At 50.5% G+C, this 14,222-nt stretch overlaps 1 protein-coding gene across 1 annotated transcript in view; it reads left to right on the forward strand.

Annotated features, from left to right (window-relative positions):
* Positions 1-13,998, forward strand: part of ARID3C (AT-rich interaction domain 3C) — a 111,426-nt gene extending 97,428 nt beyond the window's left edge. The window contains exons 4-8 of the mRNA XM_088652869.1: positions 4,806-4,989; positions 6,623-6,867; positions 9,582-9,851; positions 11,324-11,413; positions 12,442-13,998. Coding sequence (XP_088508995.1) covers positions 4,806-4,989; positions 6,623-6,867; positions 9,582-9,851; positions 11,324-11,413; positions 12,442-12,578 — 926 coding nt within the window. The 3' untranslated portion in view covers positions 12,579-13,998. The remainder of the gene's footprint in view (positions 1-4,805; positions 4,990-6,622; positions 6,868-9,581; positions 9,852-11,323; positions 11,414-12,441) is intronic.
* Positions 13,999-14,222: the final 224 nt, after the last annotated feature.

Consider the following 14,222-nt stretch of genomic DNA (forward strand, 5'->3'; position numbering starts at 1 on the left):
ACCCTCCACTATATATAAGGGTCTGTGACTTCTGTTTCAGTGTATCTGAAGAAGTGTGCATGCACACGAAAGCTGAAACCAATAACAAACTTTGTTGTTGTTGTTGTTCAGTCATTTAGTCATGTCCGACTCTTCGTGACCCCCATGGACCATAGCACACCAGGCACTCCTGTCTTGCACTGCCTCCCGCAGTTTGGTCAAACTCATGTTCGTAGCTTCGAGAACACTGTCCAGCCATCTCGTCCTCTGTCGTCCCCTTCTCCTAGTGCCCTCCATCTTTCCCAACATCAGGGTCTTTTCCAGGGAGTCTTCTCCTCTCATGAGGTCGCCAAAGTATTGGAGCCTCAACTTCAGGATCTGTCCTTCCAGTGAGCACTCAGGGCCGATTTCCTTCAGAATGGATAGGTTTGATCTTCTTGCAGTCCGTGGGACTCTCAAGAGTCTCCTCCAGCACCATAATTCAAAAGCATCAATTCTTCGGCGATCAGCCTTCTTTATGGTCCAGCTCTCACTTCCATACATCACTACTGGGGGGAAAACCAAACTTAGTTGGTCTCTAAGGGCGCTGTGGGTTAAACCACTGAGCCTCTTGGTTGGCGGTTCAAATCCCCACAATGGGGTGAGCTCCCATTGCTCGGTCCCAGCTCCTGCCAACCTAGCAGTTTGAAAGCTTGTCAAAGTGCAAGTAGATAAATAGATACCGTTCCGGCGAGAAGGTGAACAGCATTTCCGTGTGCTGCTCTGGTTCGGCAGAAGTGGCTTAGTCATGCTGGCCACATGACCCGGAAGCTGTACGCCAGCTCCCTCGGCCAATAAAGCAAGATGAGTGCCACAACCCCAGAGTCATCCGCGACTGGACCTAATGGTCAGGGGCCCCCTTTACCTTTAAGGTGCTACTGGAAGGAATTTTTTTATGGTGTGCAGACAGTCTGGTATAAATTCATCGCAGATGCATGATTGCTGCACCAGTGAAATGTTGCGGAAAACGCCCGTAAAAACCACCAGTCAGGAGAGTCCCTGTAATTTGTGCTTTTAGCTAAACAGTGCAATCCAGCGGCCAGCTCAAAATCCACGGGTTTGGGAACCGGTCAGGTTGCCGTCTTCTTTCTCCATCCGTGGTGCCCCCTTTTCCTCTGGGACGCTGGCCGCGTCTTGCCGCCGGTGCCCCTTAATAGAAACCGCTCTGTCAAGAACGGAAGCGATTATCGTAAAACATTTCCAGAGGGAGCCGGAACGAGATTAACAAGCTTTCTGACAAGCTGACAATTTTATAAGCTGATAATGCACCATGTAGCTTGGGCCGCAGAGGGCAGGTGAGTAATTAGCAAAGTAGACCAGGAGGAGGAGGAGGAGGAGGAGGCGGCAGCCTGCATGCCAGAGCAAGAGAGCAAGTGCCCCTTTGTGGAGGAAAACTGGTGCATTGGCCCTGGGGCATTTGTTTAGGCACGTACCCCTCATCCCTGCTTTGTTAGTTCTAGCTCTGCATTCAAATCCTGCCACAAAATACTGTCCTGCCAAGATAGCAGGCAGCCACCTAATCTAATCAATGCACACCCACACTGGAACGTGGGCATTCCTGCAGAAGTCATTTTCTGGGATTGTCGGGCATGTGAAGATACTTTCTGTGGCTCAATGGCAGAGCATGTGCCTTGTGGGTGGGAGGTCCTGAGTTCAAGTCCTGTCATCACTGTGGGCGATATGGAGCTAGATCAGTGGCCACCTTCCCCTTGATTCCTTAAATTCATGCCCTATCATTCCAAAACTTTAATGCATGAATGGGCACAAGCATGCCACACTGCTAAATAAAGCATGCAAGGTGATTTTTAAAAGGAGTGGGGTTAGGCGTATCAACAGAAATTGTCGGGGCACAGAACCCAGCTTTTCTTGCCACCGAATGCTTGGGAACAGAATGTTTTCGAGGAATCCTAGAATTGTGGCGCTGGAAGGGTCGCCAAGGGTCATCCAGCCCAACCCCTTGCAATGCAGGAATCACAGCTAAAGAATTGCTGTGCCTGTTGCAGACAGCCCTGAAAACTGTCCGAATGTTTAGATCCATAAGAAGTTTTTTACATGTTTTCCTAATGCAGGTAAAGAATGGAACCACATGCAGACTGCAGTTAATTTGTTTTGTGGGGGGTGAGCTGTCTGTTTTAATGTGGTTCACACAAGACTCTCTATTATATCCATCACAACTGGCTACACGGAAATGGTTACTCCATTTTAATTTTTGTGCTCTGGGAAGGATCCACGAAGTCCAGAGTCAAGTAATAGATGTCTAAGAAGGATTAGGCCTCTGCTTCAGGTTTTTGCTATTTCAGCCCCACCGATCTGTGTTTTATCTTCAGTTTTCCTTTGGAATCGCCCTCATTCCTGACCAGCTGACCTCTTTGCTAGGCAGTTTATCTCAAAGGTTAATCTGCGTTTTTCTAAATCCTGCATTTCTAACCTGAACACTGATGTTTTTAAAATTTTTATAGCTGTTTTCCTCTGGTTTTGTCTCCCTCTGCTGGAGAGAATCAATCCTATGTCACAAAATATTTCTTTGCCACAGAACCAACAGGGATCACTAACTATTGTAAAACAAAAAAATTCCTTCAGTAGCACCTTAAAGACCAACTAAGTTTTTATATTGGTATGAGCTTTCGTGTGCATGCACACAGTGTGCATGCACACGAAAGCTCATACCAATATAAAAACTTAGTTGGTCTTTAAGGTGCTACTGAAGGAATTTTTTTATTTTACTTCGATCCAGACCAACACGGCTACCTACCTGTAACCAGAACTATTGTAAAACAGGACAGCTTTTTCTAAGTTCTTAATTTATAGCGTGACCTTTATCTAGGGGTTTTACGTATACTTAGGCATATACTGCGATAGCCAAAACTATTGAATAAGAAATATTATGTTCTTCAGCCTGCATTGATCATGGAAAAGGAACACCTTTTTTGTATGAACTGAAACCTTGCATTCTTCCATCATTCATAGATATAATCGTGCACAATTTATTCTGATTAGCCGAATGGCTATATATAGAAATGAGCAAACCAGGGATATTTTAGGGAGCAGGCTAGTAGGCGGAGCCCATGACTTGCATCATAAGAGCCTACACAACACAAAACACCGTTGCTGTATGTAGGTTTCATTTTATTTTGTTGTTTATCTTATATTTTGGAAATGTACACCCAGGTGTTTTTTTATCCTTAAATTTTTTGGGGGGTTCCCAAGAGAGTGGGGCCCTAAGCTATAGCTTGTTTAGCTTATATGTAAATCTGGCACTGGTCCCGCTATCGAATGGCTCTTAACTATAACAAAGTTCTTCCTAGATGTTGAGTCAGAATCTCCTTTCTTGCCATTTGAATCCACTGGCTCAGGTCTTCCTCCCCTCCGGAGCAGCAGAAAGCAAGCTTGCTCTGTCTTCCATGTGGCAGCCCTTGAGATATTTGAAGAGGGATAGTCCTGGAGCTTCTTCAGCACAGATGCCTTTGGGCAGGGCTACTGCTGCTGCACCTGTTGTATATCTTCTACTTTTTAAATACAGGTGAAACTCAGAAATTTAGAATATTGTCAAAAAGTGCATTTATTTCAGCAATGCAACTTAAAAGGTGAAACCAATATATGAGATAGATGCATAACATGCAATGCAAGATATGTCAAGCCTTTATTTGTTGTAATTGTAATAATTTGTTGTTAGGCAGGTCAATTATAAATGGAATGTGATTAATGAAATGTAATAGTGATGTTTATATTTGTTTATTTTTGTATTATTGTAACTATTTATTTTATTACTGTGGAATTTGTAAAAATTTAAAGAAAATTAAAAAATAAATTTTTTTAAAGAAAAATAAAAAATAAAAAGTTGCATTACTGAAATAAATGCACTTTTCAACGATATTCTCATTTTCCAAGATTCACCTGTAAATTTTATTAAATTTTCCTACACCCCCCCCAATATTACATCATAACAAACAACCTAATTCACAAATCCAAAATCCCCCCCCCCCCGGACTTCCCTCAACCTCCTTCTCTGGTTTATTTTAACATCATATTATTTCCTGCATATTTTCATTCCATTCATTTTTTATGTTTAGTCTTATAATTTATATCAATTCTGCTAATTGTAAGTGATTACTCAAAACCTGCAAATGAGTCCCATTTCTTTGCATTGTTTCTGTAGGTAAGCCATAAATGGTTTCCAATCTTCCATGGAGGTTTTTTTTTGTCCTTATGTCGAAGTTTTTCAGTTATTTTTGCCATTTCGGCGTATTCTGTAAGCTTTTCTTGCCATTCTTCCTTGGTTGGTATTTTATCACTTTTCCATCTTTGTGCCAATACCATCCTTGTATTTTTTAGCATACATAAAAAGTTTTTGTTTTCCCTTTGGCAGATCTTGAGACCTAAAATTCCTAACAAAAAGGCTTCTGGGCTTTTAAGAAAGGTTATCTTAAACATTTTTTTTCATTTCATTATATATCATTTCCCAGTAATTTTTAACGACAGTGGTACCTCTGGTTGCGAACGGGATCTGTTCCGGAGCCCCGTTCGCAACATGAGCAGTATGCAACCTGCGTCTGCGGGTCGCAATTTGGCGCTTCTGCGCATGCGCATGGCATCATCCGACACTTCTGCGCATGCGCGAACCGCCGAACCCGCAAGTAACCCGTTCCGTTACTTCCGGGTTGGGTGCGTTCGTAACCCGTGTTGTATGCAACCCGCAGCATTTGTATCCAGAGGTATGACTGTATTTTACAATTCCACCATAAACACCTGTTGTATATCTGCCAACCTTGAATTTCGTCTCTCCCCAGGGACTCCAGTGAATCGTATCCCCATCATGGCAAAGCAGGTCCTGGACCTCTACACCTTGTACCGTCTGGTGACCGAGAAAGGGGGCCTGGTGGAAGTCATCAACAAGAAGATCTGGCGCGAGATCACCAAAGGCCTCAACCTGCCCACCTCCATAACCAGCGCTGCTTTCACCCTCCGCACGCAGTGAGTGGCTTGCTCTCCCGCGAGGATATCAGGGCATCCCTTCCCCGACTGGGCTCATACAGGACTGGGACTGGCGGGGATTTTACTCCCAAGACCCCCCAGGGTGCCAGGTGGGAGAAGGCAGTGCGAGAGTGACTCCTGGGGCACAGCCTCTCTGCTTCCATGCAAGGGCGGAGGAGGGGGACAGCCGTGGCTCAGCTGGGCACAGGATAGTTTCAAAACAGGATAGTTTCCAAAGCAGCACTGCTGTGGCCCTGCTGGGAGAGAAACTGGGCAGAACTCCCCAGATTTAGTCATGGGCAGGGGCGTACCCAGGGTCAAAACTGGGGGGGGTGGCAAGAGAGGGGAAGAGAGAGGGAAGGAAGGAGGGATGGAGGGAAGAGAGGGAAGGAAGGAAGGAAGGAAGGAAGGGGTGAGAGAGAGAGAGAGAGGGGAGGGAGGGGGAGAGATAGAGAGAGAGAAAGGAAGAAAGAAAGAGGGGGAAAGGAAGGATGGATGGAAGGATGGAGCTCCCGTTCGCCCGCCCCCCCCCCCAGCTCAGGCTGTTCCTCCCCCCTTCCACGTTCCTGTCGCTGGCTGCAGCCGTGGAGGGGGCGGAAACAGCCCGATTTCCATAACGTCTTTTCCCCCATAACTCCCACAGCGACTTTTCCCCTTCAGTTTTCTGAGGGAAAAAATACAGATTTTTTTTTTTTGCTTCTGGAGGAGGGCAGCTGCCCCCCCTGCCCCTCGCTGGGTACGCCCATGGTCATGGGGAACTTCTCCTGCTGGATTTCTGCCTTGATGTCTAGCTATTCAGACGTTCCGCAGTGCAAATCTCCCTGGATTTAGTCACGGGGAGGCTGCACCTGCTGGATTGCTGCCTGATCTCTATCTATTCAGCAATTCAAGATGCACAGCCCTCAGAGGGGGAGGGAATAGCTGTATTCTGGCAGGAAGGTTCCTGGAGCCTCTTCGAAAGAGCCATCTCAATTTCTTTCACTATCGTTACTCCATCTGTGCCCCAACTTTCCTCTAAGGAGGTCCAGCTGGTGTAAATGGTTTTCTTTGTTATATCCCCACAACAACCCTGCGAGGCAGGCTAGGCAGAGACACAGCGATTGGCCCCAGGTCATACCCAGGGAGCTTTGTGGATGAGGGAGGATTTGAACCCAAGTCTCACACCCCCTGAGAGAGGCGATGAGATTCCCCACAGGGGCACTAAGAGGCGAGGGGGAGACAAGGGGCTCTGGAGGTGCAAATGACTCTGAAAAGCTGGTACATAGCTGCCAAGTTTTCCCTTTTCTCGCGAGGAAGCCTATTCAGCATAAGGGAAAATCCCTTAAAAAAAGGGATAACTTGGCAGCTATGAGCTGGTATCGCCAAATCAAATCTATCTGTTCACTTGAATTAATTAAACGGAACAGTTTAAATTGGATCCTGAAGAAATGTCTGCTTTGCATTATATGTTATTTAGCGGGCCATGCAAACCGCTGTTCTGAATAATTCTGAATAGGGTAGTGGGTGGGTGGGGGTGAGTTTATGAAACCGAGGGGAGGGGGTTGCCCAAAGAAAGTTTGGGAACCGCTACCCTAGCCCTCTAACCACTACCCCGTGCTTCCTCTCTCCCTTTCTGCCTCCTTCCGCATGACAGGTACATGAAATACCTCTACCCCTACGAGTGTGAGAAGCGGGCGCTTAGCTCCCCCGGTGAGCTGCAGGCCGCCATTGACAGCAACCGGAGGGAGGGGAGGCGGCAGGCCTTTGGCACCACGCTCTTCAACTACTCACCGGTGGGCACGCCGGGTGTCCTGGCCTCGCCCAAAATGCCTCTGCCCTCCCTCACCATCTCCGCACACAACTGCAGCCAGATCAGCCAAGTGCACGCCATCAAGAAAGGTGAGGCCGTTGGGGATGATCCAGACTGAAATTCCCAGGTGTCCAAAAAGGTTCTTTATGTACGCCACTACTGCGGCCTGTGTTTTGTTAGCCCCCAAAATGGAAAACGAGCGAGGTCCCGACCAAAGAAGAATGGCAACTTGAGTTGACAGAATAGGCACAACTCGCAGACTTAACATATAAAATAAGAGAACAAGAAAAACGTCCGTTTAGAGAAGATTGGAAAACGTTTATGGAATACTAGTCTCATTCAGCCCGTTAAGAAAACGGGCGCTAGAGGTGCGATGGGGCCGCGGCCTTCCCTCCCTTTCTGCGCTCGGCCGAGGGGTGCGCCGGGAACGCAATTAAACAAAGCACTCTCCTGTCGTGTCCCGCAGCCGAGCGCAGAGAGGGAGGGAAGGCCATGGCCCCGACGCTCCTCCCACGGGCCAGGTAGGGTTGTCAGGATGAGGAGGCGGCGGACCAAGATGGCGGCATTGGGCTCCAGGACCGCCGCGGCCCCGGAGTCCGATGCCGCCATCTTGGTCCGCCGCCGCAGGGGAACGGGAGGCAGAGGGTTGAGGGGGGGGGAGAGAGAGCGTGTGTACGTCCCGCCTCTTCGTCCAGTCCCTGTGTCCGTGGGGCACATGCGCATTAGCGCGGACACAGGGACTGGACGCAGAGACACAGGGACTTTATTATATAGGATGTGGGGGGAAATTGTGTACAACTGAAATCGTTGGCAGCATTTACAACAGTGTAAATATGTTTTGATGGATGCAATGATGGAATACTGAATGGTATAGTTTTTTTTGTAAAATATGCAGGGATTTATGATATGCAAAATGAAGTATGGAAAGGGGAGAAGGGAAGTCATTGATATTTTAAGGATGTAAAAATAAGTATTTTAAATTGTAAAACAGAAAATTTAATTAAAATTATATGTATCAAAAAGAAGAAGAAAGGTGGGGCAGGGTCTGGCCCCCTGGGCGAGAGGGCACCTTGCAAGGCTGGCCTCTGCTGGGGGGGGGGGAGAGACACTAGGTGCCACTTATTTCTGAGAGGGGATTGGGGCCAAAAGAGATGCAGAAATGTTTGGCACGCAGGAGGAGAGCCATGCTGGATCAGCCCAATGTCCATCCAGTTGTGGAATTGTAGAGTGGCAGGGGATCCCCAAAAGCCATCTAGACCAACCCTCTGGGAATCGCAGGGAGTCTGTTCCACTCTCAAACAGTTCTTCCTAATGTTTGGTGGTGGTGGTGGTGAAGATGATAATGGTAACAACAACAACAACAACAACAACAACAACAACAACAACAACAACAACAACAACAACTGCACCCTGCCCATCTGACTCGGTTGCCCCAGCTACTCTGGGCAGCTTCCAACAAATAGAAAGACATAAGAAAACATCAAACATTATAAACTTCCTGATACAGGGCTGCCTTCAGATGTCACCTAAAAAGTTCTACCTTGGTTTTCGAACAGAATGCGTTCCGGGAGTCTGTTCGACTCCCGGAACCATTTGAAAACCAAAGTGCGGCCCTGCAGCCAATTAGAAGCTGCGCCAGATGTTCGGCTTCTGAAAATCGTTTGAAAACCGGAACACTCACTTCCGGTTATTGATTGTTTGGGATCCAAGGTACGACTGTAGTGATTTATCTGCTTCGCATCTCAAGGGAGGGCGCTCCAGAGGGCGGGCGCCACTACCAAAAAGGCCCTCTGCCTGGTTCCCTGTAACGGTGCTTCTCGCAATGAGGGAACCACCAGAAGGCCCTCGGTGCTGGACCGCAGTGTCTGGGCAGAACGATGGGGGTGGAGACGCTCTTTCAGTTATACAGTCATGATGGCTGGTATAAAGAAGGATATGGACAAGCTAGAGGATGTGTAGAGGAGGGTGACCAAGATGGTCAAGGGTCTGTAAACCAAGCCTTATGAGGAACAGTTGAAGGAGTTGGGTATGTTTAGCCTGGGAAAGAGGAGACTGAGATGAGATAGGATATCCATCTTCAAATATCCTGAGGGCTGTCACATGGAAGAGGGAGCAAGTTTGTTCTTCTGCTCTGGAGGGTAGGACTTGAACCAGTGGCTTCAAGTGACAAGAAAGGAGATTCCAGCTAAACCTCCTGGCAATAAGAGCTTGTTTGACAGTGGAACAGTCTCCCTTGGAAGGTTGGGGATTTGCCTTCACTGGAAGTTTTTAAACAGAAGTTGGGTCGGCATCTGTCATGGATGCTTGAGCTGAGATTCCTGCATCACAGGGGGTTGGTATAGATGACCATTGGATCCCAACTCTATGATTCAATGGCTCTGCTCTGCCCTCCACAGTTGGAGGCAGAAATGCTTCCGAATTCCAATTGCTGGAAACCTCAGGAGGGGAGAGGGCTGCTCTTGTGCTTGAATCCTGCTTTGGGGCATCTGGTTGGGCAACAGGGAGAGCAGGATGGCAGACTAGATAATCCAGCAGGCCCCCCCTCCTATGCTGTTATGTTTATGTGGTTAAAAAAGAGAAAAATAAAAGGTTCAGAGCTGCAGCACATTTGTGGTCAGGCTTTGGGGAGAAGGGAGGAGCGCGGGTGTTAAAAGCAAGGTGTTCAAACCTCTGACTTATTCCGCCTTTCTTCAAATGAGGACATCCTCGTATTGCAGGGGGTTGGACTAGATGTCCTTTGGGGGGGACCCCCTTGCAACTCTTCCGTTTTGCGATTTTCCCCTTCTCTTTTCTCCCCCTCCAGAGGAGAGCATCCTTTCCTCCGCAGTCCCCGGCCGCCTGGCCATCCCCGTCAGCCTGGCCGGGCACCATTTGGTGGCTGCGCAAGCCGCTGCGTCTCAGGCGGCTGCCCTGGAGCAGCTGCGGGAGAAGCTGGAGGCGGGCGAACCCCCCGAGAAGAAGATGGCCCTGGTGGCCGAGGAGCAGCAGCGCCTGGTGCAGCACGCCCTCCAGCAGAACCTCCTGGCCATGGCGTCGCAGTTCCCGGTCAACATCAAGATCAACAACCGCGGAGGTGAGAGCCGTTCCTTGCGCTTCTGTGTCGCAAAGGACGTCTGCAAACCCCTGCTCTCCTCGGGGAACTCTGGGAAGTGGAGTTTCGTGCCAGGAGGGTGACCAGTCTCGGGACCTCTCCCTAAACTACAGTTCCCAGGATTCTCTGGGGCAGCACAGCCAGAGAGGGCAGTGTCCAGGGGGGATGGGATCTGTAGCTGTCGTCCCATCGTCATCATCCATTGTACTACCTGCCCTCCAGCAGCACGTTCCAGGGATTGCAAGAATTTAAAAAGCAGATTGCTGTCACCGGAGCAGGCCCTGAAAATGCACACCTCTCGGGGGTCAAAGGGCAAGGCAGAGGGGGTGCGTCTTCAGCATTTGTGGAAAATGTGCCTCTGGTGGGAGGGAGTTCCACAGCTTAGGGGCTGCCACAAAAAAGGCCCTTCCCCCCAAAAAATTAAATTAAAAATACTTCGGCGGAACTACCAAGAAAGGCTCCCCTTTCTGAGCTTACAGTATCATAGAGTTGTAGAGTTTGAAGGGACCCCAGGGACATCTAGTTCTTGAGCTGAGATTCTTGCATTGCAGTGGGTTGGACTAGATGACCCTTGAGGGTCCCTCGCAACTCTGCAATTCTAGGATTCTTTGACTTTGGAAAAGCACTTGCACCCCAGGGAATGTGTCTGGGTAGGAAAGGGTGTGGAGAAATTAGTAAGTTAAGAAAGCAGGTGAAAGTGTGCGGGGGGGCTTGCACACTTTTTTTGCAAGTGATTTCGATAGCGTAGAAGTGAACTGTGCTTCTGGAGAGCAGGCCCACCACTGACAGTGCTGGGGAGGTTATTCTGGGGGTCCATTCATCTGAGAAACAGATTCCTTTCAGCAAGGATCTATAAAGCAGAGCACACACGCTAGAATCAGCTTTGCAAAAAGGATTCCAATTGTTTCTCGAGGATTCTCAGCTCCCACTGTTAAGTTACCTTTTGCATCGCACTTCAAGCCTCTTCAAAGTGCTTCGTGGCCATTATTGTGCTAAAACAACCCTGCAAGGTAGATCAGTATTACCCCCATAGGGTAGATGAAGCAAGATTACTTCCTTATTTACCTGTATCACAAAATTTACCCAACACTTGCTTGTGGAAACCTCCTGCCCAAAGCGGTTTACCAAAAAGACAAAACTAGACAATTATTGCAGACAAAAATAAACAACGACGATTTAAAACTTCTGAGATGGGTGAGTAAGGCTGACTTAGTGGCAGAGGTGAGATTAGATCCCAGGGCTTCCTGGTTTGCAGAAGAGTCTCTGAGCTGCTTTGCTGCAGGGGTTTGAGCTGTGAGCTGCCGAGCCCATCTCACTTTGATGAGCAGCCGGCTAACCAACGCCGGGGCTTGGGTTGTGTGAAGTGGTGCTGGGCTGGCTCTGGGCTCCGTCCTCCCCGCCTCTCCCCCCCCCCCCCGAAACCCCTCTATCGGCATTTTCTTCTCCCCTTCCAGATGACAGACAGGAGGCTGCATTGAACCTGTCCAGCAATGGCATTAGTAGCATCAACATGTCAATAGAAATAAATGGAGTTGTCTACACAGGTAAATAGAAAGGGGGGGCTGCTTCACCCGTGTAATTGCAGCCGGGAAATCCAATAAGTTATAGCTGCGGCCCGGCTGACGACCTTTCCCTCCGACCCTGATGTCTTTGCTACGATAAAATCCATCATCATAAAGTCGCAGGTCCTGCGGTGTGGAAGAGACTGTCCTTTGCCCAGGTAGAGGCAAGAATGCATGTGAGGAATGCCATGCACCTGGGTGGCAATTTTGGACAGGTTGCACCTGAATGCCCCTCTGATTCGGATGCCCTGGCATGCCTCTGTGTTACGCACACCTGGGATCCTCCTGTGCTTGCCTGCTTGTCCTGCCTCTCCGGCAGAAACCTGCCTTTCTCCGTTTTGTAAATAAAGTCAAGTTTCTAGCCCTCATGGCTTGCAGGGACAAAGCTGAGGATGAGGACAGCGCAGGAGCCTGCTGGGCAGTGACTGGGCACCAATGTGCCCTAGATTCTTTATTGACCTGTTCTCTTTTCCACTGTGATCCCTTAGGTAGAAGCCTAACGTTGGCAGATTCAGGACAGATAAAAGGGCTTTTTTCATGCAACGTATAAACTATGGAACTCACTGCCACAAGAGGCAATCATGGCCATCAACCCAGATGGCTTTAAAAGACGATTAGGCAAATTTGTGGAGGAAAAGGTTGCTAGCTATGGTTGCTAACCAGGATGGCTATGCTTTGCTGTCTCCTCCTGTGGTTTCCAGCAGGTGGCATTCAGAAGCTTTGCAATCGCCTTTCCCTCCTCTACGAATTTGCCTAAATCCTCTTTGAAAGCCACCCCAATTGGTGGCCCTCGCTATCTCTTGTGGCAGTGGGTTCCATAGTCTATATGCTGCATTAAGAGGTATAGAGAGGCAGGCTTTGGGCAGCCCCTGCAAGGGGCGAACGAGGCCGGCCATCTCTGCGCTGGAGGTAGGCAGCCCTGGTCCGCTCCTGAATTGCCAGGTGAGAGCCAAGGACCTCCTCTGTGGCAGATAGGAACCACTGTAACTTGGCCTCTCTTCTCCCGACAGGTGTGCTGTTTGCCCGGAGGTCTGGCGTCGCCAGCAGCGCCGGGGGTGCCCACAGCCACATCAGCCCCGTGACCTCGCAGAGCCAGCTGTTGTCCACGGCGCCACGGGGCCACACTCCGGCCAGCACTTCGCCGTGAGGGGAGACGTCCCGGGAGCCTCCTGCCTCCACCCCTCGACCTGGCGCCAGAGACCTCGGGCGGCAGAGACAATGCCACGGTTGCCCTGTGCCAGGGCCCAGCAGAGGGCACCCAGGGTTGTGGCTGAGTGGGGCTGGGTGCTGTGGCCCCATCCTTTCCTGGGGGGTGGGATTTCTGGGCAGGATGGAACGAGACGCTTGAGCAGAGAGCTTTGGAGAGGACTTGAGGGGACTTGGAGGAGGAGGAGGTTGGGGAGACCTCGAGGCTGGACTCTGGACTCCACTCGGGCACCCGAGAAGACTCAGCGGCGGGTGGGGGTGCTTCCTGCATCAACTCCCCTCCCCTGTCAAACAAACCGAGTTGTATACCCAGCACAAGCATGCTGTTCGCACACACAACACCTCACATCTTCAACATGACATAGCTCAGGGCTGGGCAGCCCTCCTGAGCCCGAGGCCTCGCTCTCGCCTGCCCCATGCCAGGCTGGGTGATGCCAGGGGCAGAGGGGGGGGGGGCTCAGAGCTGGCAGGCGTCATTCCAGGCACACAAATGCCAGAGGTCTCTGCGCCCACGTGCGGGCGAGCAATTAGGCACCACCAGGCCAAAGCACTCAAGGAGGGCATGGAGCAGAACTGGCGAGGGGATGTGGCTAGGAGAGGGTCCCAGGGGCCAGGCAGAGAGGCCCGGGAGGATGGATTTGGCCCCCAAGGCCTGGGCCGCCTCACCCCGGACATTCTCTCTCTCTCACACAGTGGCCCTCCTCTCCTCGTACAGCCCCTTCCCTTCCGTTGACGGGGTCTCTTGCCCTTTCCAAACCACAGCTGTGGGGCATCAAAAGCACTTGGGGGAGATGCGAGGGGTGCAGAATCCCAAGCCTGGCGTTGAGTTTAGCGAGAGCAAGAAGGGAAGGGGGTGCCTTCAGGGGATCTGGAAGGGAGAAGACAGGGTGGGATGTGGGAGGAGGGGCCCACAGGGGCAGGGTCCTCGGGAAAGGATGGAGGCAGAGGTGGGAGGAGGAGTTGGCAGGGGGTCCGAGGATGGACAGGCGAGGGGGGTGAGGGAAGTGGGGCATTTCAGGAATAAGGCGGCAGCTTCCGGGGGTAGGGGCTGTACATGAGTTGCACTTGATTGTAGAAATGGCTTTTACTCGCACCCCACCACTGTGGTACCCAAAGCCTCCCCAAATGTGGCACCCTCTGAAAGGTGCCTTGGCAATGCCCGCTGGCCACTTCCATCCCTTCCCCTCCTTGCTTTGCCAACCCCAACACGGGTGCCTCTCCTTTCCCTTCATGCAACATGCCCTCCATCGGGGAGCAAGCACACATGGGCCAATGGATAGCTGAGCTTTGCGCACTTTCCTCATTGCCACCCTTGGGGACAGGCTGGGTCTGCCTCTCCCCGTGGTTAGGCTGCCATTGGGGTGGGGAGCAGGGCGGGGTGGGGTGGGGGAGCAATCCTTTGGAATCACTGGAGGGGTGGGGGTACGGGTGGGGTCGGGGAATCTCCTTTTGCGCTCGCGCAAGATTTATAGAGACGTACCAAAGAAGGGTCCGAGTTCATCTACCTCATGTTCTTTTGAAAAATGTGCCAACGGGGGAAGGAAACAAAGTGGGGGGGGGAGAGGAGAGGCAGGCCAGACAAGCT

The sequence above is a fragment of the Zootoca vivipara genome, chromosome 10 (genome assembly GCF_965207765.1).
Source record: "Zootoca vivipara chromosome 10, rZooViv2.hap1.1, whole genome shotgun sequence".
In the NCBI taxonomy this organism is placed as follows: domain Eukaryota; kingdom Metazoa; phylum Chordata; class Lepidosauria; order Squamata; family Lacertidae; genus Zootoca; species Zootoca vivipara.